The sequence below is a fragment of the Quercus robur genome, chromosome 9, assembly GCF_932294415.1.
Source record: "Quercus robur chromosome 9, dhQueRobu3.1, whole genome shotgun sequence".
Lineage (NCBI taxonomy): Eukaryota > Viridiplantae > Streptophyta > Magnoliopsida > Fagales > Fagaceae > Quercus > Quercus robur.
This window is the reverse complement of record NC_065542.1, coordinates 25,238,209-25,260,086: the sequence shown is the minus strand read 5'-3', so window position 1 is coordinate 25,260,086 and position 21,878 is coordinate 25,238,209. Positions and strand designations below refer to the sequence as shown.

The 21,878-nt window shown below is 36.0% G+C and overlaps 3 protein-coding genes across 4 annotated transcripts; all 3 read left to right on the top strand.

The window, feature by feature from the left end:
• Positions 1 to 1,882: 1,882 nt before the first annotated feature.
• Positions 1,883 to 4,476, top strand: LOC126700037 (uncharacterized). 2 transcript variants are annotated; one of them, XR_007646978.1, is made up of 5 exons: positions 1,883 to 2,115; positions 2,264 to 2,330; positions 3,616 to 3,694; positions 4,046 to 4,126; positions 4,244 to 4,410. XR_007646978.1 is itself a non-coding variant. In XM_050398015.1 (4 exons), exons 1-4 carry the CDS (start codon positions 1,954 to 1,956, stop codon positions 4,306 to 4,308), a joined length of 375 nt encoding a protein of 124 aa, XP_050253972.1. In that variant the 5' UTR covers positions 1,887 to 1,953; the 3' UTR covers positions 4,309 to 4,476. The 2 variants fall into 2 exon arrangements, 1 of the variants encoding a protein (XP_050253972.1); XM_050398015.1 differs by lacking the exon at positions 3,616 to 3,694 and having other exon boundaries at positions 1,887 to 2,115; positions 4,244 to 4,476.
• Positions 4,477 to 4,581: 105 nt separating this feature from the next.
• Positions 4,582 to 8,121, top strand: LOC126700035 (uncharacterized). The gene is made up of 2 exons (XM_050398013.1): positions 4,582 to 6,862; positions 7,158 to 8,121. Exons 1-2 carry the CDS (start codon positions 5,300 to 5,302, stop codon positions 8,025 to 8,027), a joined length of 2,433 nt encoding a protein of 810 aa, XP_050253970.1. The 5' UTR covers positions 4,582 to 5,299; the 3' UTR covers positions 8,028 to 8,121.
• A 1,873-nt stretch (positions 8,122 to 9,994) lies between these two features.
• Positions 9,995 to 12,310, top strand: LOC126700879 (uncharacterized). Its single transcript, XM_050399053.1, has 5 exons — positions 9,995 to 10,267; positions 10,349 to 10,731; positions 10,834 to 11,398; positions 11,487 to 11,726; positions 11,828 to 12,310. The coding sequence occupies exons 1-5, from the start codon at positions 9,995 to 9,997 to the stop codon at positions 12,308 to 12,310; spliced, it is 1,944 nt and encodes a 647-aa protein (XP_050255010.1).
• The last annotated feature ends 9,568 nt before the right edge of the window (positions 12,311 to 21,878 follow it).

Below are 21,878 nucleotides of genomic sequence, written 5' to 3'. Positions count from 1 at the left end.
ATTTTTATGCCACATAAGATGCCATGTGTCCTTAATTTAAAAATAGGATATTTTGAATTAGTTTATATTCATATCTGAAAGTTTTCTTTTCTTTTCTTTTCCTTTGCTTTCTTGGTAACCAAACAGCCTAAAAACCCAAAATTCAAAACCCAATTTCCATCCTTTTCCCACATTTTCCCAAGGTTTTCATAATTTCTTTGGCCATAAAAAACCTCTAGTAGAGGAACACTAAACAATAAATGAATTTCTCTAATCTTTTTTCTCTCACTTCTTCTTCCTCTCACATGGATTTGGTGATGCCAAAACTGAATTGTATAATGGGAGTGGGAAGACATGCCCAGTGGAAAGCTATGGTGGAGTACGCAGATGACATGCCTGGTTCGGCTTTCGTGCAATTTAGCTCTAAGAAGAAGTGTAAGGAAAGTATTGGTGACAGTGAGGGTGTGAATTTGGGAGAGATTGCTTGGAATATGTGGGGGTGTTGAGGTCAATTGGGTCATTGTCAAAGTTCATGAAGGAGGAGATTCGGGGGGTTACGTTGCTAATGGTGTATGTGACGATGATGTTTAGTTGATTTGCTTGGCATTTGGAGGATCATGATTTGCATCATTAGATAACTTGAATTACTTGCATATTATGGGGGCTTGGAAGACATGCCGAGAGAGTTCATGGTCATGACACGGTGAGGTTAATCTCTTGGTGAGTTTTTGATGAGTGGGTGTAGGTCCTACTTAATTGGGTTTCCTCTATTTTTTCTAAGTTTATAATGTGTGTTTGTGTTGAAAAATTTTCAAATCTAAAAATTAATTTTAAATTTTTTATAAATAAAGGACTTGTGGCATCCTATGTGGCAACTTATATGGCATAAAAATAATATTTTAATATCATCGTTAGTTATGTTAGTATTTTCCATCTACTACTTAACGGTATGAACTATTTTAATATGGTTCTAAAATATTAAGGATTAAATTGACACATTTGAAAGGATAAGGATCAAATTGAAAGACAATGTAAAGGTTATTGACAAAACTTGTACTTTACCCAAAAATGATTCTATGCAGGCCCCACAATTTTAGGTGATGAAAATATATAGCAAAATTTAAGAATTGATGCATTGGATTGCTTCTTATTTGATTTTTTTTTTTTGATAGTTGATTAAAGTATGGTTGTACTAAAAGAAAAGTGAGGCAAATAAGGATTATTTTATTTTATTTTTAACTAAACATGAGCAAAAAACAAAAAACATAACTAGAAAAGTTGAAAGAAAATTTTATCCCATTGTGTTTTACACTAGAAATGTAAGCTCAATCAGTTTAGGGACAAAATTTCTCAATCGTTGAAGTGGCAAATTGTCATTATTAGGTAAAAAAATAATATCAATAATAAGGTTAGATGAGAATCGATATAAACTTGCGTACTCAATTGTTGTGAAAAAATATTATGAAAATTTTTATGATTGTAACATTATTTATGTAATTTAGTATATGTCTTTTTGTCACTTCTTTATCTAACACTTCATTCAAGGCTGGGTCAAAGTATGATTGTAAGTAAAAGAAAAAAAGCTAATACACTTCTGCATAAACAAATAAGGTAAAAAAAAGTTGAACATAAAAGCTGGAAATTTATCCCATTGTAATTACAGTCATCGAAAAAAACAAAGAGATAAAAAGAAGGTTAAAAATGAGTGGCCCAAGCAGAGAGCCCAATCTAGATGCGAATATATTGGGCTAAAACTGTAGTAAATACAAACAAAGAAGCCTGACCCGAGTTCAATGTGTTTGGTAGCATCATATTTGAGAAGAAATATGGGCTTAACTAAATGGACGGCCAAGGCCCAATGAGGAAACAAGAGCAACCCTAGAATAATAGACAGAGAATAATAAAGAGGTAGCGGCAGAGAAAGAGATATTCTCAGATTAGGGTTTTAGGAAAAGAGGAAAAAGAAAAAGAAAAATGGCGAAATTCAATGTGATGCAGAGGAGGAGGAGAGCTCAAATAGCAGAGAGAAAGAGAGCGATTCATGGAGACCCTACCACTGGTAAGCTCAAGAACAGGCCTCAACCTCTCTCTATCTCCGGTAAACGCAAGCGCAAGCTTTTGAAGAAATGGCGCAGAGTACATCTCTCTCTCTCTCTCTCTGTAATTTTATGTTTAGACTTTGCTTTCTTTTCATTCTATTAAAAATTAATTTTTTTTTAAAAGCTTGTACCTTGGTGTCTTTTATTGGTTTTTAAGATTTTTTTTTTTTTTTGAAAAAAATCAGGAGCAGAAGGATGCTATAGAGAAGGGTCTAGTTAGCATGGAAGATGTTGAAATGGCAGCATCTCAAGGTACTTCCCAAAACCCTTTTACTGTTTGTTTTTTTCCTTTGTATGATGGATTTAAAATTTTATTAGCATGTTAATTACCAACTGATAACTGATTAGTATGGGCTTTTCTGATGTCGAATAATCTAAATGGCCTTTAGAAATATAAATAAAAGAGCTGCAAACAATGAGAAAGCTGCATTTGGTAAGGCTGGATAAGATTCTAGTGTTGGGTAATACTTTCTTTGAGAATTAGTAGCAAACACTAAGTAGGTGTATGTGCTTAATAAAACTAGCACCCATATCATGCTTGATGGTTTGTTGCCCTTTGTAAAACATGGTTGATGGTGAATGTAGTCAGGTCAGGTGATGGTTTTGGTTCTCTGCAACAGGGCGTGGTTGGTTATGGTTTATGATATGGAATGGTGATCTTAGTTGAAAATCGCTATGTTAATACACTTAAGGATACACACCCGTGCCTGTGTTTTAAACTCGGTTAGAGACTTGTAAAAGAATTTGGTTTCACTTGCCTAATGGTTTTTATTTATTTATGTATTTTTTTTTTGGGGGGGGGGGGGGGGGGGATGTTGTTTAGTAGTACTTCATGAGTGAATCAAAGTATATTAGGATAGTCATTATATGCTGCATCCAGGTTGAGCAGTCCTATCCTAAGCATTGCCTTATTAAGTGGCAAATGATGGCCTTTTTATTTTATTTTTTATAGGTAAATTACACACCCAACGAGTGGGTCTTGAACCCAAGACCTCACCTTCAATCTTGCACTTGCAAGGGGACCTAATTGAATAATGTGGGGAACACAATCGATTGTGCTTGAGTTGGGTCATGGGTGAATGGTGTTGGGAAATTTCATAGAATTTATTTTAGAGGTTGAATTGTTACTAGTTCATTTTTGTTTTTCTGCACACTTTGAAATTATTTTTCTAGTCATGACCTATATTTTTAAATCAAAAATTGCATTAGTGTTTGGATTGCCCATGGATGTTAATGAATTAGACGCAAATTGGGTGGATGTGAATCAACATGTGATTGAACTAGATTTAACTACTTGGTATTATTTGAGACGCCTTTTAATTTTTCTGAAATTGAAGTGCTATAGCACATATGGTTATAAATTTCTATTTTTTATTTCTAAAGTTGCATTGGTGAGTTGAGACCAACTCCCCTTACATTTAGTTTAGAGTAATTGCTTAAGAAACACAGGAAACTTGCTTTCTTCATCTATATGCATCTTAGAAAAGTGTTACAATATGTAGGTCATTCTTATCCACATTGCATTGAATCATTGTAGAGCCTGGGCGAGGCAAGGTGCCACTAAAGTGCCTTAAAGGCTCTAAGGCGAGGCCACCTTTAGAGCCCAGGCGAGTAAGGTGACTGCTTTAAGCCTATTGTTAGATAAATTAATTTACAAAAGTTTGTTGTAAAACTTATTGTTAGATTAATTAAATTATAGTAGAAACTTGTTGTAAACCCTATTTTTAGAATAACTAATAGAGCCTAACCATGTTAATCTTATTTTGAAATCGTTTGATAGTCCTAATTTTCTTTGTGCAACACATTTAAATTTTTTTTGTTATAATATTTCAGTTGACTTGGGCTAGTGCCCTTTTGTTGACTCATGACTTGGGCAATACAAGGCCTTGGCAAGGTTGCCTTTTGCCTTTCAATACCTTGCATTGAATGTTAAATTCAAGTTGTTCTAAGTTTACTTCTGGTAGCAGGCACATCGCAAGACACTGACAAAACGCCAACCGCCTTTCACATGAAGAAGAGTCTGAAGCTTAAACAACTAAAGCGTAGAGGTAGATCTTCTGATATAATGCCATATCCTTGCTGCCATTCCAAGTTATTTGATTATTTATTTGATATGGACCATTTTTAGGTAAATTTTTAACTAATATCAGGTGCATATGTTTCAGGCAAGAACAAAAGAAAATCTTCTATGCCAGCTACTGAAGCTTCAGTGGATGCAATGGTAGAATAAAATGATGAGAAAGCAAAGCTCAAGTAACTCAATCCTTGTACTATTTTTGAGAGGACACGCTGTAGAGATGCTTAGATTAAAATTGCTTCCTTTCAAACTCAAGATGCTTGTAACATGGTAGCTCACATTTTATTGTCTCCTGTTTATTTAGTCAATAAATTTTTACAATATCTGAAGAAAAATAAAAGTGCAAGTTGCAAAAAGACCCCTTATGTCCTTTTTGGATTGAGGGGGGAGGGAGGGAGGGAGGGAGGGGAGCAAGGGAGAGTAGAGTAGAGTTGGCGGAAAATTGGGCTTATTTCCAACAACTCTACATTGCTCTTTCTCAATCCAAATGAACCATGGGTCAATTTCAAACAGTCCTACATTTAATTTAAAATTGAAATTTCTTTTACTTTACACCCTATAGTTTATTGTATGATTTTAAAATTTAAAAAAGAAAAAAAGAAAGAAAATTACACGATCACTTCAATATTTGAGCCTGTAGTTTGATAATACTATGATGTGGGACAATAAACTTTTACGAAGGGGGGACTTGTGTTTTTGGAATAAAAATATTAATAAAGCAAAATGGATGGCATCTCATAATAGTTGTTAGGAATCAAAATTAAATGGTGAAATTAGAAAAATAGAATTGAGAATCGGCATATAGGTTACTTGCACTCAGCAACAAACATCCTAAGAATCAATACAACATGGCTTAAATAAGTTACGTTTTTTAAATTCACATCTTTTTTCCTTGACACCTAGGCGGAAGCTGGCCAATTGCTTAATAAAATCCATTTTGTTCTCACGAAAATAAGGTAAAAAAATACCGATTGGCCCATTTAAAAAAATAAAGAGAATAAGCAAACTTTGTTAATAAAAATCATAGAAGAAACAGACACAATGGAGGAAGGAAGGAATCAAAGTCACAAGTTTCTTCTTGTATTTATTTTCGTATATTAAATGAAAGCTCGTATTGATATTTGGCGATTTCGGAAGGAAAATAATGGAGATGGAGAAGATAAAACATTTCGATCATCCTTATCATGTGTTATCGCTGAGTAACAAAAAGAGAGGTGATCAAATCTTATGCGAGGCATGCAGAGAATACTGTGATGGTCAGGCCTACGTTTGCAGCAGAGAATACTGCGATGGTCTGATACACAGTTGCAGCGAGGGATGTAGATACAGCCTACACGTATCATGTGCAAAGCTTCCGCAACATGTTCAAAGCCCCTTTCACCCACCACACCCACTTACCCTAAAGCCACATGACCCTTATCACCATGGTGATTTATTTAAGTGCGATGGTTGTACTAAGCACTACAAGGGGTTCGTCTATCGCTGCGAAGATTGCAATTTCCAACTTGATCGTGAATGCGCTTTTATGACGGTAAAGGTAATAGAAGAAGGAGGGCAATGGAAAGAGCAACTTCTCACACATCCTTACCACCACCATCCATTGCTACTCCTTGACAAGGTGCCTGCCAATGAGCGTTATAAGTGCACCGTATGCCTATCACACTGCTCAGATCATCATCATTCAACCTATGGTTGCATCCCATGTCGTTTAATTATCCATGATGGGTCATGTTTTGAGAGGAAGTTGCCGCCACAGATCCAACACTTCTATCATCCCCATCCTCTCACCCTTTCTACCGCACTATCAGATCAAGAAGATAATACTTGCAAAGCTTGTTACGAAAAATTCACCCGGGTCTGGTACTATAGCTGTGAACAATGCAAAGATTTTGTGATGGATATTCCTTGCACTTTACTGTTGCCCACCACCATCGATTGCATCAAACCTGAAAGTGATCAGATTCAGCATTTCCTTCACGGACATCCTTTGTCACTCCGTAAGGCCGATGATCAAGAACAGGTTATGCATTGCCGTGTATGTGACAAACGCTGCACAGGTCCTACTTATGTTTGTGACAGTGGCAGAGCTTCCTCGTTATTCTGCAAGAAGATTTACTTTCATAAATCATGCCTGGAGTTCCCGCAACAGATCTGCCATCCCTTCCATCCATACCACCCTCTCACCCTGCAGGATGGTCAGAGTAATTATTCTGATGATAGATGCAATGCCTGTCGCAAGTCTACCACCGATTATTTCCTCTACATTTGTCTCTATTGTGATTTCATCATATCAAATAACAAACCGCGCCATTTTTGTTTGCATGTTGAATGCAGTACTATGATGATGCCTGCCATAACATACGAAGGTCACACTCACCTTCTACAATTCCGGGACGACAATATAGAGAGCAATAAACTTCAGTGCAGCGCTTGCAAATCCAATATTTGTGAATCATATGACTTCAATTGTCTCTATTGTGATCTCAATCTGCATCTTTCTTGTGGTCCCTTACCATATACCGTTAAACACAAAGATCATAATATACATTCCCTCTTCCTTACAAATTCACCGCTTCAAGAGGAAGTGGAAGATGAGACAGATGAATTCTATTGTCATGCTTGTGAGGAAGAAAGAGATCCACAATTACCCGTTTATTATTGTGCAGAATGTCATTATGTTGCTGAAATTCAATGTGTCTTCTCACAGGTAACTTGATATACAATCTTTTGTTTTCGAAGATCTCAAAGTTAAAACCATAACCTATTAGCTACTAGCTAAGACCTAATGGAAGTCATTCCAATATAACATTTTTTATGGTCTTAATTTATTATATATTTGTTAAACTACTTATTCTTCTAAAAGCTTAAATTAGAGATAAGGTGGTAACAAATGATGCTATGTTAAATTAATAATTCTTCCAGAAATTTAAGTTGTTAAGAGATGGTGAACGTATTCATTTAATCTAATAATACTCTTGACTTAATCTCTGGTTGGTGTCTAGATAGTATCATCACTAAAGGGAGAGTATGGAGATTTAGAATTAAGGAGTTCTCTTGGACATTCTGGTAAGTTGATTTGCAAAAACAAGGCGAAGGAGATGGTACAAAAGAAAGAACAAGTCAAAGCGACTGTGACTTTGTATGATATTTTGAAGTCTTGGAGTAAAGATGAGATCGAGCAATTGAATGGTGTTTTGAGGATTGCAGAAACGAAAAAAGATACCGCTAAAAAAGACGACCACGATGAAGATAGTGAATTCGAATTTTTCCTTCTTTTTAACAAGAATTACACACAAGTCATGAAGTTTCTTGATCGTGGTGCAAAGATTCCTACACCATTTAAGAGTGTAGAAAAGGTTCCCGAGGTTAACTTTGAGTGGGCTCCTATAGAAGAGGTAGTTAGTGTTAGGGATTACATGATTATCCAGAGGTTGGCCCCTATCCTTGAGCCCTTGCTCTCCAAACACGGGGATATTAGTGCCATGTCCACGTTAAGGCCAAGGGTAAGAATGTATTTATATAACATGTTATGTGAAAGTATATATAGCATGATAAACACTATGGTTGAGGATATCACAAAAGATTTGCTTCTCGAGTGGTGGACAACCTTGAGGATATTACAATTCGCAGAATTTAAAATTCAATTTGCCTTCGACCATTTGAAGAGAGTTGTGGAGGCTTACCTTGGTCTTCGTGTTATAAAAGAAGTAGAAGATGCTGTTGATAAAATCGATAAAGATATCTTAGCACTTGAAGAAAAACGCAAGCGCATAATTGCTGCAAAATCAACAAAATCCAGCATAACTGAGGAATGCTTTAGAGAGGCTTTATTATTGAAGCATTGTAAAGCGGGTACCTTATTCTTCTTTTAAGAGCATTAGCATTCAGTGTAAACTCCCAAATGGCTATTTTAGCAACACACACCCTCAAATCGAGTTTTATCCAAGTGTGTATTAATAAAATTTTTGAGCAATTGTAAACAATAAGTTTGTATTAAGAGAAATTAGTGTAGCAAGTTTGTCTTTATATTTTATTCATTTTTAATCTCACTTCTCTCTCCTCTCTCCTCTTGACTCTCTTGTTCAAGTAATACTAAGGTAGCATGGAGAATAATGCTCTCTACTTTCACATTCATGGTGGAATCCACTTATTAAATTCATGATAGGATCTATCAAGAATGTTAAATGGGAAATACTATTCATCCATGATCTGGAAGTATCTAAGAATTTTCCCTCTCATTCATTCTCTTTCTCTCTTTGTTTCTATTATTTTATTGGGATAATTACACATAACGCACCTGTGGTTTGGGCGAAAATCACTTTGCCTACCTGTGGTTTGAAAAGTGTCATTTAACCCACTTGAGGTATGTTTTCGTCAATCTCCGTAACCCACTCGGTCTCTGCCATTACAAAAACACCTTTTAACCCCAAAATAGAACATAACACGAATCAAAACACCCAAAACTCAAAAGCTTTTCGAGAGAGAGACCTGAGGTGCGATCAACTTGTTCTTTGTGGTTTGGAGTGTTTGGAGGGGGAGAAAACACTTGTTTTGCATCATCGAAACTAGGCAAGGTATGTGTAACTGTTGTTCATTTGCATTTGGGTTCTTGATGTCATTTTTTTTATCGCGACCCACCCACGTAGTTAGGTTTTGCTGTTCATCTGCACATTTAAAAGTTTTTTGTATGTTAAATGTGCATTTTGCTATTTATATGTAGAATCACTTAGGATGTAACTAATGTACTGCTATGGTTGTTTATATAATGCGTATACCTGAAAGAATCAAGTTTATTTGTCAATGATTCCACTTGTTTGTGAACTGTGGGTAGTGTGGTCCCTATGAATTTGTTGGGAATCTAATTTTGCATGTACTTTATGTGGTCCTTTGTCCGTGTGTTGGGCGAAAATCACTTTGCCTACCTGTGGTTTGAAAAGTGTCATTTAACCCACTTGAGGTATGTTTTCGTCAATCTCCGTAACCCACTCGGTCTCTGCCATTACAAAAACACCTTTTAACCCCAAAATAGAACATAACACGAATCAAAACACCCAAAACTCAAAAGCTTTTCGAGAGAGAGACCTGAGGTGCGATCAACTTGTTCTTTGTGGTTTGGAGTGTTTGGAGGGGGAGAAAACACTTGTTTTGCATCATCGAAACTAGGCAAGGTATGTGTAACTGTTGTTCATTTGCATTTGGGTTCTTGATGTCATTTTTTTTATCGCGACCCACCCACGTAGTTAGGTTTTGCTGTTCATCTGCACATTTAAAAGTTTTTTGTATGTTAAATGTGCATTTTGCTATTTATATGTAGAATCACTTAGGATGTAACTAATGTACTGCTATGGTTGTTTATATAATGCGTATACCTGAAAGAATCAAGTTTATTTGTCAATGATTCCACTTGTTTGTGAACTGTGGGTAGTGTGGTCCCTATGAATTTGTTGGGAATCTAATTTTGCATGTACTTTATGTGGTCCTTTGTCCGTGTGTTGTTGTCTTGTTGTCAATTTGTTGGCTTGTTGTCTCTTTTGGCTTCTTGTCATTTTCTGCATGTCAGTGTGTAAACAAACTACTTATTTTAATTGCAGATGGTTGACTTCACATTTGACATTGAAATTCATGTTGGTTTGTGGAGGAGCCAACCATTGAATATGTGGGTGGGTCTGTACATACACTGACATAGATTGACCTTGACAAGTTGAGTTTCTTTGAAATTCGAGATTTATGCCATCTAGTTGGTGCTCCTAAAGAACACAGTAGATATAGGTATTTACTTCTTGAAGGTGATCTACAGGATGATTTAAGAGCCATAGAAACAGATGCAGATGTCTTGAACATGACTACCCTTCATAGGGCATGGCCAGCTGAAAGAATCATAATCTATACTGACATAGATGTGGAGCCACTGGCAGTTGAGTATCCTGATGGAGGGGGAGTGGCATATGGTGTAGGTGGTGGTGCAGGTGGTGATGTAGGTGGTGTAGGTGGTGATGCAATAAGGGATGAAATAGATTTGGAGAGTGATTATGATGAAGATGATGAGAATGATGAAGAAGAAGATGTTGAGGATGTTGAGATTGGTGCAAGAGATGAAGAACAGGATGTTGAGGTTAGTGCAAGGGTTGAAGAATAGAATGTTGAAGGAAATGATGGTGATGATGATGATGATTGGCTAAATGAAGGTCTAAAGGGGGATGACTTTGGTGATGACATATTTGCTGCTCAAAACTTAGTTCCACAAGGTTCTACTCCCAATACAGCCTTAGAATCAAGCAATGCACCCCACACAACCCCAGAATCAAGCAATACATTTCATGCAGACCCTAAGTGGACTGAGCCAGCCCTTGAGGATGACTTGGTAAGTATGGATGGGTCTGATGATGAGCAAGTACTTGAGCAGGTAGAGTTTAATGCTAAGAGTGACATGAGAAATGTTGTACTTAAGAAGGAGATTAAGTTTCCTAATGCAAAGGTGTTCAGAGTTGATTTGAGAGAGTATGCAATCAAAAAACCTATTGACATCAAATTCAAGCTTAATGAGAGGACCAAAATATCAGTTCACTGCAAGAATGGGTGTGGGTGGAGATGTTATGCATCTTAAATAAGTGGAGAGCTAACATTTCAAATTAAGACCTTGACTGATGATTGTACTTGCCTTAAGTCTTTTAAAAACAGCCAAGCAACATTAGCTTATGTTGCTAAGAGGTTCATTGAGGATTTTAGCAAAAATCCAAATTGGGAGGTGAGTGGTGTACATAACCATGTGATGCAAAATTTATCTGTTGACCTAAGTGTAAACCAAGTGTATAGGTCAAAGAGAAAGGTAAAGGATTTGATCAATGGAGATGAGCAACTGCAATATGGTGTCCTTAGGGACTATGCACAAATGATAAACACTGTAGACAAGGGGAGTAGGGTTATACTACAGATAGAAATGACTGATGAGACTTCCCAGCCAAAATTTAAGAGGATATATGTTAGGTTCAATACTCAGAAGGTAGGATTTTTAGGTGGATGCAGGCCATTTATAAGTTTAGATGGTTGTCACATAAAGCATAGATTTGGTGGGCAAATCTTATCTGCCACTGCCAAGGATGCAAATGACAACATTTTTCTAGTAGCCATAGCTGTTGTGGAACAAGAAACCAGGGAGTCTTGGATATGGTTTTTGGAAATTTTTGTTGATGATATAGGGAGGTTAGAGGAGCTTCAGTTGGTTTTCATTTCTGATAGGCAAAAGGTATGCAAGTTTTGTTTTGTTCAGTTACACTTGAATAGTTTACTTTGTTTGCTGAACTAACCTGTTTTGTTTGTTTGTTTATTTGCAGGAGCTTATACTTGCAATAGAAACACTATTCCCTACTGTGGAGCATAGATACTGTGTGAAACACATCTACAATAATTTCAAAGTTGATCACAAGGGATTGGAGTTGAAGGATGCACTGTGGAGGTGTGCTGCTGCCACAACAGTAAGGGAGTTTGAGAGATGCATGCAGTACATAAGGGATATCGCACCTGCACAGTGGACAAGGTCACACTTCACTCCTAGGGCCTTAACAGATTGTTTGGTAAATAACTTGAGTGAGTCTTTTAATGCAATGATATTGAAGTCTAGGGACAAGCCTATCTTGGCAATGTTGGAGTGGATTAGGGTTAGAATTATGACTAGGCTTTACACAAAAGGGAAGGGATACAAAAGTATGCTGGAAAATTGTGTCCAAGCATACAAGATAGGTTGGAGAAATTGAAGGTTGAAAGTAAGCCATTTAGTGCTACCCTAGCTGACAGTTTCCTTTATGAGGTAGGCAGTCAGTATGAGAGGCATGTAGTTGATCTTGTCAAGAAGACATGTAGCTGTAGGTCTTGGGATTTAAATGGCATTCCCTGCAAACATGCCATAACAGCCATTTATACAAACATTGAGACACCAGAAGACTATACCCACCTATACTACTTCAAAGAAACTTACATGGAGATATACAAGGAAGTACTTCCTCCCATGCCTGGCCAGTCAGAATGGGTTGAGACTGGACAGCCTGCTCCCCTAGCACCTCACATATACAAACCACCAGGCAGGCCACTTAAGCAAAGAAAGAAGGCTTCTGATGAGCCTAGGAACCCTTACAATGCAAGTAGTCTGAACAACTTGTAAGATGTGAGAAATGCAAAAAGAAAGGGCATAACTCAAGAGGGTGCAAGGCTGGTATCATTAGGGAGACACCATGGCAGAGGAGACAGAGGCTTGAAAGAGAAAAAGTTATAAGTAATTGGGATTTAAATGGCAAAAAAAAAAAAAAAAAACTTGTTTTTAAACTTACAAAGGTATTTATGTATTGAAACTAGGTTTTGTTGCAGGCAAGGGGAGGGGTGCCTGCACCTAGTACCAGATCTGCACCTTAGCCTGCACCCCAGCCACCATCTCAGCAATCTACCCAGACCTACAACATGATGTCTGCCATTCAGCCTTCATTCTCACAGCAAGAAAATCAAGCTAGGCCATCTCACAGGAGAGCAGGATGGTTCTCTTCCTCACAGTCAGAGTTTTACACACCTAGGGAGACCTGGGATACCCTACCAAGTTCTTCACAAGTAATTTAGTTGAGTAACCTCTTTCTTGGATGGTTGTATAGACTGAGATATTTTTTAACAAATGGATCTATTTTTTATTTTGTAGCCTTCATATGCAAATAGGAGCACTGGTGGTGTGAGGACTAGACTCACTAGAGGATAGCTTGCTGCACAAAAGCCACCAAAAATGAATTTAGTGGGTGGAAAGAGGAAAGAGTAAAGGCAAGAAATGAATGAAGCTAGTGGGTACACATGCTAGCATTGGGAGTAAAGCTAGTGGGAACATGTGGACCTTTTTGTTTTTTTTTTTTGTGAAGACCACTGTTGGCTTTTGTAATTATCAATTAGTGTAAAAAACAATCACCTTGTTTTGAGCAATTATATGTATGTGTGTGTGTATATATATATATATATATATATGTAGCTGGCCTTGGAATGTGCTTTTTTGTAATTAAGGTACAATACACTCTAAGTTGTTATATGGAAGTTGTGGTATTACAATTTGTATGGAACAATAGTTGTCCAAACTAAATTATATGAAAGTTTATTTATTACTACTACAGATTGTGTCCAAGTAGATTTTTCCAATATAGATTGTATGGAAGTTGTTATTGTAGAATGGTTGTTATGGTATGCGCAGGTAACTGTATGAAACATTATTTGTCCAAACCAGATTATATGAAAGTTTATTTATTGCTACTACAGATTGTGTCAAAGTAGATTTTTCCAATATAGATTGTATGGAAGTTGTTATTGTGGAATGGTTGTTATGGTATGCGCAAGTAACTGTATGGAACATTATTTGTCCAAACCAGATTATATAGAAGTTTATTTATTGCTACTATAGATTGTGTCCAAGTATATTTTTCCAATATAGTGTATGAAAGTTGTTATTGTGGAATGGTTGTTATGGTATGCACAGGTCATTGACAATTGACCAATACTTCTTTCATTATATGCCCACAGACTAGTGGCATGAACAATACTTCTTCCATTGAATGGTTGTTATGGTATGCACAAAATACTCAATATTGACCAATTCTTCATTCATTGACACATCAAAACATTATATCAGTAGGCTAGTGCTATTACAATGCAAATTCATTAACACCATTGCCATAACTATCTCTACTAACCAATTAACTACTTCAGGGCAACAATCTAGGTCTCTTCACTCCAGAGAACTCAATTGAGCCAAAACACAACAACATAACAATAACAAAAAAGATCCATGACAAAATGCATGCAAACTTCCACATTCTCTGCTTCTCTTCAGCAAACATGGCCTTTTCCTTAGCTTTTGCACAGACAGTTCGAGCCTTTCTCTCCCTCTCCTTGGCTTTGGCTTCTTCTTCAAGAGCCTTTTCTGTCATTTGCCTAGTTTCTTTTGCCATTTCCAGAGCTGTCCTTTCCCTCTCATTGGCAAGTTGGAGAGCACTCTGAAGCCTAGACATCCTCTCTAAAGTCAAAGGTGCAGTTTCATTCCCACGAGGACAGGTTGAGTTATTAACCCAAACAAAGAAAGGACACTTAGGACCAACCTTATAATGCCTACAACCCAAGAACCTCCTCCCAAAATTATACAAACTCAAACTTGTTCTCAAAACACAAGTCTGCTCATTACACATATGCCCACATGAACCCGAGAAATTACCACTTGATGAAGGCATATCAACATAACACGATTCCTGGGAAGTACAAATTTAGACTTTCACACAGTAAGTTCGCACTTGAACAAAATCTGAAACCCTAAATTGAGAACAAACACAAATACGTGGGTGGGTCATGATGAACAGTAGTCACACATACCTTGCCTAGCTTCGATGATGCAAAACAAGTGTTTTCTCTCCCTTCAAACACTCCAAACCACGAAGAACAAGTTGATCTCACCTCAGGTCTCTCTCTTGAAAAGTTTTTGAGTTTTGGGGTTAAAAGGTGTTTTTGTAACGGCAGAGACCAAGGTAAGTTACGGAGATTGACAGAAACATACCTCAGGTGGGTTAAGTGACACTTTTCAAATCACGGGTAGGCAAATTGATTTTTGCCCAAACCACAGGTGGGTTATGTGTAATTATCCCTATTTTATATTATTTTAATATGTTGTATGTAACAAAAAGAAAATGGGATGTTGGGTGTATTGTTAAATGAGTTGGTAAAGTATATAAAATAGCTTTTTAGAGTAATAAGTATTTTTTTTAGGCAGAAATGCACTTTTCGTCCTTACCATTTGGCTCGATTCCCGTTTTGGTTCCTACTTTTTTATTTTTACCATATTTAGTCCTTATTTTGAAAAATGCCATCCGTTTCGGTCCTTACCATTAGTTCCCTAACGGAAATATCCTACGTGACTAACGGAGTGCATTGTTCGCACTCAGAATGCCTATGCGGCCATTAAAATAATAATAAAAATTTTAATTTGACATTTAAATAATGCCACATCAGTATTTTTATGTTTAAAAAAAGCCACGTCATTCTTTTTACTTTTCTTTAATTATTTTAAAATAAAATAAATTTTTAGTTATTATTTAATTATTAAATAATTAAAATAAAATTTTCTTTTCATTATTTTGTTGGAAGATCTTGTGTTTATGTTCTTTGTGTTCTTCCTGTCTTTAGTAAATTAATCCTTATTTTCTTTGTCTTTCTAGTACTTTCTTTATAACCATACACCAACCAAAATCCAGAAATCAACATACACCCACCAATATTCAAAACCCAGAAATCAACATACACCTACCAAAATCAAACCCAAAAATCGATTTGCAAACCCAGAAATTTGAACCCACCAACCCACTGATCTCCAACTCGAAAACCCATTGATCTCCACCATCCTTTAGATCCCACCATTTCGCCACAAACCCAAATCTCCAACTTGAAAACCCACTCATTGGAATCACAACCCACAAGCTCACCAATCCGCCACAAACCTAGATCATCGGAATACACGACCATCTATCTCAACCGTGATTTCCACCACCAAGCTGAGAGATAGAGAGATGAAAGAGAAAGACCCACCGATTTGAGAGAGACCCATCGATCTGAGAGAGAAAAACACCGATCTATGAGATAGAATCTAGAAAGGATGAGCTTGAGCAATATGGGTCTAAGTTTGAGCCATTTGGGTATGAGTTTGAGCGATTAAGAGATGTATAGAAGAGGAACCGTTAGAGAAAGAAAATAAAGAACCACTACCGATTGTGGTGGCGGCAGCAGTGATGAGTGAAGGAGGCCCGCCATGGAGTTCGAAAGATAGTTTTGAGAGTTTTGGAAGAGAGAGAGAGAGAGAGGTTTGAGAAAGTTTTGGAAGGGTAGTGGAACCGGTTTGATAAGGAAGTGTTGGGTTTGAAGTTTTTCCTTAGAGAGTGTGTGTGTGTGTGAGAATTTTTTGGGTTTGTGAATGAGAATTTGTTTGGTTGCCAAGAAAATACTTAATAAAATAATGAAAAGCAAAAAAAAAAAAAAAGACAAGAAAATAAGGATTAATTTGCTAAGAATATAAGTCATGTATTGGGGAAGAATACAAAGAACATGATGATGTTCTTCAAAAAAATTAATGAATGGAATAAAAAAAAAAGATTTAATTATCTTATTTTATTTTTAAAAAAAATAAGAAATTTTCAATTTTTTTTAATGTCTAATGTGTTTTTTTTTATTATTATTATTTAAAAGCTGGCATGGACTTTTTTAATGTTAATTAAAATTTATTATTATTATTTTAATGGCCACGTAGGCATTCCGAGTGCCAATAATGCATTCTGTTAATCACGTAGGATATTTCCCTTAGGGAATTGACGATAGGGATTGAAACAGATGGCAATTTTCAAAATAGGGACTAAGGGTCTGTTTGGATAGAACTTATTTTGCTGAAATTGAAAACTGAAAATACTGTATCAAAATAATTTTTAAATGTGTGAATAGTACTGTGAGACCCATTTTTAATGAAAAAATTGATAAAAAATGAAATTTGTGGGTCCGTGAACAGTGCACGGATGCACTGTTCACGGAAGACCGGTCAAAAGTTGCGGCTACTGTTTATGTACCGTACATGAACAGTATCGCTTGTTGGGGGAAAAGGTGTGAAAAAAAAAAAAAAAAAGGAAAATGCAGGAAACTTAAAATGCAGCAAACGTAACGTGGATCCAAACTCAGCCTAAATGTGGTAAAAATAAAAAGTAGGAACCAAAATGAAAATTGTGTCAAAATGTAAGGAAGAAAAATGCATTTCCACCTCTTTTATTTTTATTTTTATTTTATATTTTATATTTTTAATAGAAACATATATGCACACATTTTTATTAAGGCATTTAATTAGGGCACTCTTGGTCTCTCCGTTCTTAGAATATTGCGGCCATATGTCTTGCGAAATTGTATATGCAAGTTCTACACATGCTTTATATAACTGAAAAACTACCGCTTTAGTTTATCAAATAGAAATTTCATTTTAACTGAATAATATAACACTAATTTATCCACGCACAAAATTTATTAAACACATAACATTACTCCCATGTTTGTGATAAAGATTAACTTCAAATAAGACCAAGCTGCCTTGTTGTAGAGCAGTGTAATTTGGAGGTTGATATTGTTACCAATTTATTTTTTCTGCTTAATATATTGTTCTAATCATGAGCTATTTTAATTAAAATTTTGCAATGGTGTTTGGATTGCCCATGGACGTTAGTCAGATCTTTAGTGTTGTGCATAGCATAAGGCAGGCAAACTAGTAATCCAAGGCAAAAATGTCACCATATTGATCACATGTATTCTATTTGGCTGCTGAGTTCGTTGAAGAAAATTTTAGAGAGCCAACTTTTGACGGGAACTACTTGTTAGTATTTTGATTCGTACGTGTTTCGGAAATAAAAAATGAATAAAACAATATGGATCGCATATAAGGATAGTTGTTTGGAATCAAAATTAAATGGTGAAATTAGAAAAAATAGAATCAAGAATCAGCTCGCATATAGGTTGCTTGGACTTAGCAACAAGCATTAGATAATGATACCAAACTAAGAATCAATACCTCATAGGTTGCGTTGTTTGTTAAATTCACATTTTGTCTGACACCTAATTAAGCGCGCGAAAGCTGCAAGTAAGCTGGCCAATTGCGTAAAATCCATTTTACCTCACGCAAATAAATTCTAAAAAGCAGACTAACTTACTCTATAAGATAAAAGAAACGGACACAAGGAAGGAAGGAATCAAAGTCACTCTCATTCTTCTTGTTTTTATTATATGTATGTATATATATATTTTGAATATAATTAAATAAATGCTCATATTGATATTCGGTGATTTGGGAGAAAAATACAGGAGAGAGATATGGAGGAGATTAAACATTTCGATCACCTTTATCATTTGTTGTCGCTGAGTAATGTAAAGAGAGCTGATCAGATCTTATGCGAGGCATGCAGAGAATACTGCCATGGTGAGACCTACATTTGCAGAAAGGGATGTAGATACAGCCTACACGAATCATGTGCAAAGCTTCCGCGAGAGGTGCAAAGCCCGTTTCACCTAACACACCCACTTACCCTACAGCGACCTCGCAGCTCTGATCGCTTTCAGTGCAATGGTTGTAGGGATGATATGGATTTCTCGGGCTTCGTCTACCGCTGCAACAATTGCAATTTCGACCTTGATCGTGAATGCGCTATGATGGGGACGGTAAAGGTAATAGAAGAAGGGCTAGAGAAACTTCGTACACATCCAAACCACCAACACCATCCATTACAACTCTTTGAGAAGGTGCCCAACCGGCGTTATAAGTGCACCGTATGTCTAGAACACTGCTCAGATCATCATCAAATCTATGGTTGCATCCCATGTCGCTTATTTATCCATGACGGATCATGTTTTGAGAGGAGCTTGCCACCACAGATCCAACACTTCTTTCATCCCCATTCTCTCACCCTCTCTTTTACACCATCGCATCGAAAAACCTTTTGCCAAGCTTGCACAAGTTCTTCGACGATTTATTGGTACTATTACTGTAAACAATGCAATTTTGTGATGGATGTTGCCTGCGCTCTATTGCCCACCACTATCAAATCTGAAAGTTTGATTCAGCATTTCCTCCACGGACATCCTTTATCATTCCGTAACAACAAGGTCGATGATAAAAAAATCGAATATTGCTGCCGTATATGTGACAAACGCTGCACAGGTCCTACCTATGTTTGTGAATACTGTAATAACATTCACTTTCACAAATCATGCCTTGATAAGTTCCCGCAACAGATCTGCCATCAGTTCCATCCATACCACCCTCTTACTCTTACCCTAGAAGGTAACTAATGCAAGGCCTGTTGCAAGTCTGGCAGTCATTATTACCAAAAGTCCGGCTACATTTGTCAGGGTCACGATTGCAATTTTTTCTTGCATGCTGAATGCAGTACTGTAATGATGCCTGCCATAAAGTACGAAGGTCACACTCACCTTCTACAATTCCGGGAAGGAAATATAGAGAATAATAGACTTTGGTGCAGCACTTGCAATTCCTGTATTAGTGAATTATATGCTTTCACTTGTCTCTATTGTTCTGTCAATCTCCATCTTCACTGTGGTCCCTTACCATATACCGTTAAACACAAAGATCATAATATACATCCTCTCGTCCTTACAAATTCACCTGTTCAAGAGGAAGTGGAAGATGAGACAGATGAATTCTATTGTCATGCTTGTGAGGAAGAAAGAGATTCACAATTGCCCGTTTATTATTGTGCAGAATGTCAATTTGTTGCTGAAGTGAAATGTGTCATCTCTGAGGTAAGGTGATATACAATCTTAATATTTTGAAAGATCTGGAAGTTAAAGCATAACCTATTCTAGTTAAGACATTTTCATACCAGAATTGAAATCACTGTTAGTTGTTTCCAAATTCATATAACTTTACTCTTTATGACTAAGAATTCTAGATAGCTTGTATTGTGAACATATCAATAATAACGATGGCATAACATTAATGAACTAGGCTTGTTAAATGTCTGCTTCCAAAAACTAATCTTTTAACCATAGCGTAGAGCGTGTTAAGAAGGTAAAACTGTAGAAACTACTTAATCCTTGTTGGGCTTTGTGGAGCCTAGTTATATTTGATTCGGATGATAACCCAACCCAAAATAATGTTGAGTGGTTTTTAATGGGAGATTTTCTGAGGCTTAGTCCATAGAGCGTGATTTTTGATCCATTTTGTAGCCTATTGTGAATCCTGTGCACATGATTTATAAACCGTTATTTTGGTGATTAGGGTTTTCTTGATGTAGTTTTGAGAGAGAGAAAAATTGTACTGCCGCACTTGTATTTTTTCCTGATAATAGTGAAATCCCTGCAATTCTGTAGACATAGGCAAATTGCCAAATCATGTAAATACTATCTTGTGCGTGTGATTATTTTTCATTGGCGTGTGTTTTCTCTATTTTTGTTTCTTACAGGTTGGGAATTTCGTGTTAATTCCCTACAATCCTTAACATTAAGAGCGGGTGTGTAGATGGTTTATTGAATGTAAGTTCAAACATAAGAGAGATTTATTTGCAAGCCCTTGCTTTAAAAATCAGATTCAAATATACAATTACTAAAGCAAAAACTGCAAACATGTGCAATGCATAAGAATATGCAATAATTTGTAATACAGTATAATGTATAATTTGTTTTCTAAAATTTCTTGAGCATAATAATTAGGATTAGTCATCTTTAGAAGAAGTAGACTTAATTACGCTGAAGAGATTTTAACAATCAACAATTTTCTCTTTTGAGTTCCTTCGAAAAGAGGGGAAAAATGAATGAATTCATTCATTTTTCCCCTCTTTTCAGATTGCATATAAGCATCACACATTCATATGCATATATGCATCACCCATTCAACATGAGTTCCTTCATTTTATTCTCTAGAAATGCATCATTCTATACTATGTGTCATAGAAGTTTAGTTATTATCTTGAGACATTAATTACAAAGTCAAATGCAATTACGAGGTTCTATTGAACGGTTATATGAACAGACATAAGACTTGAATTTATTAGGGAAATTATCTTATCCCGTGGTTATATGTAGAGTGTACAAAATGTAAGGCAGTGTAGAAAGTGAAGTCAAGGCAAAACTTGAAAACTACTTACTTCTCAAGACGTTCTGCAAGTTATATATGGCTTATTGAATATAGTTTTGAACCTAAAAGAGATTTATTTACAATCCATTGCTTTAAAAAAAAAAAGCTTATCACCATCACGCACCCATGAGGGGCAAGGGCCAAAGTTTAAGTTTCTAGGAGGAAGTTTCAGACACATATACACTTAGATTAGATTAGACTAGAATCTCTATCTTGTATAAAAAAAAAAAGCTTATTCAATTACATAATTACTAAATTTAAAAACTCATTAATAATGGAGGTAGAATTTAATGACTTTTTATAACAAAATACCTTGAATATTTTCTCCTTTTTTTTTTTTTTTTTCATGTTGCTTCAAATAATTATGAGTACATGTACCTCACAACCTAGCTAGAAATGCAATGTTAGTGGTTTGTTAGTATGGATGAAGGATATTCCTTCATATCTTAATGATGTACTTTTAGCTGATTCTAGCTAGTTTTTTATTATTATAATATTTCAGTATTTTTCTCCCAAAAAGAAAAAAGAAAAAATTAAAACTAAAACTATTGTAAAACGAAAAAGAACTAAAATCTATGCTAATTTATCTTACATATTTAGCCTTTATAGTAAGGCTCAAAACGTAGGTAACCGTCAGCTAAAATGTTTGACCAACATAAAGTGTGTTTGGGGGGTGGGTGGACAAGAGCAGCAAAAGTGGAGTTAAAGCCTCAATAATTAGATCACATTATTAGATTATGGAAAAATACCAATACATATACTTATCTTTTTTTTTTTTTTTGGGTCTTTTACACCATGATGGCTTCCTTTGTCTAACATTATACTTTTGGTTCTTACTCTTGACTTAATATCTGGTTGGTTTATGGATAATATCATCGCTAAAGGGAGAGTATCGAGATTTAGAATTGAGGAGTACTCTCGGACATTCTGGTAAGTTGATTTGCAAAAAAAAGGCCAAGGAGATGGTGCAAAAGAAAGAACAAGTCAAGACAACAGAGACTTGGTATGATATTTTGAAATCTTGGAGTAAAGATGAGATTGAGCAATTGAA

Excerpts from the sequence above, each read along its gene's own strand:
- LOC126700035 (XM_050398013.1), top strand. The coding sequence starts at position 5,300 with ATGGAGATGGAGAAGATAAAACATTTCGATCATCCTTATCATGTGTTA. Across the intron at positions 6,863-7,157 it reads TTCAATGTGTCTTCTCACAG|ATAGTATCATCACTAAAGGG; the intron begins GTAACTTGATAT and ends GTTGGTGTCTAG.
- LOC126700879 (XM_050399053.1), top strand. The coding sequence starts at position 9,995 with ATGACTACCCTTCATAGGGCATGGCCAGCTGAAAGAATCATAATCTAT. Across the intron at positions 10,268-10,348 it reads ATGAAGAACAGGATGTTGAG|GGGGATGACTTTGGTGATGA; the intron begins GTTAGTGCAAGG and ends GAAGGTCTAAAG. Across the intron at positions 10,732-10,833 it reads TCAGTTCACTGCAAGAATGG|CCAAGCAACATTAGCTTATG; the intron begins GTGTGGGTGGAG and ends TTTTAAAAACAG.
- LOC126700037 (XM_050398015.1), top strand. The coding sequence starts at position 1,954 with ATGGCGAAATTCAATGTGATGCAGAGGAGGAGGAGAGCTCAAATAGCA. Across the intron at positions 2,116-2,263 it reads TTTTGAAGAAATGGCGCAGA|GAGCAGAAGGATGCTATAGA; the intron begins GTACATCTCTCT and ends GAAAAAAATCAG. Across the intron at positions 2,331-4,045 it reads TGAAATGGCAGCATCTCAAG|GCACATCGCAAGACACTGAC; the intron begins GTACTTCCCAAA and ends TTCTGGTAGCAG.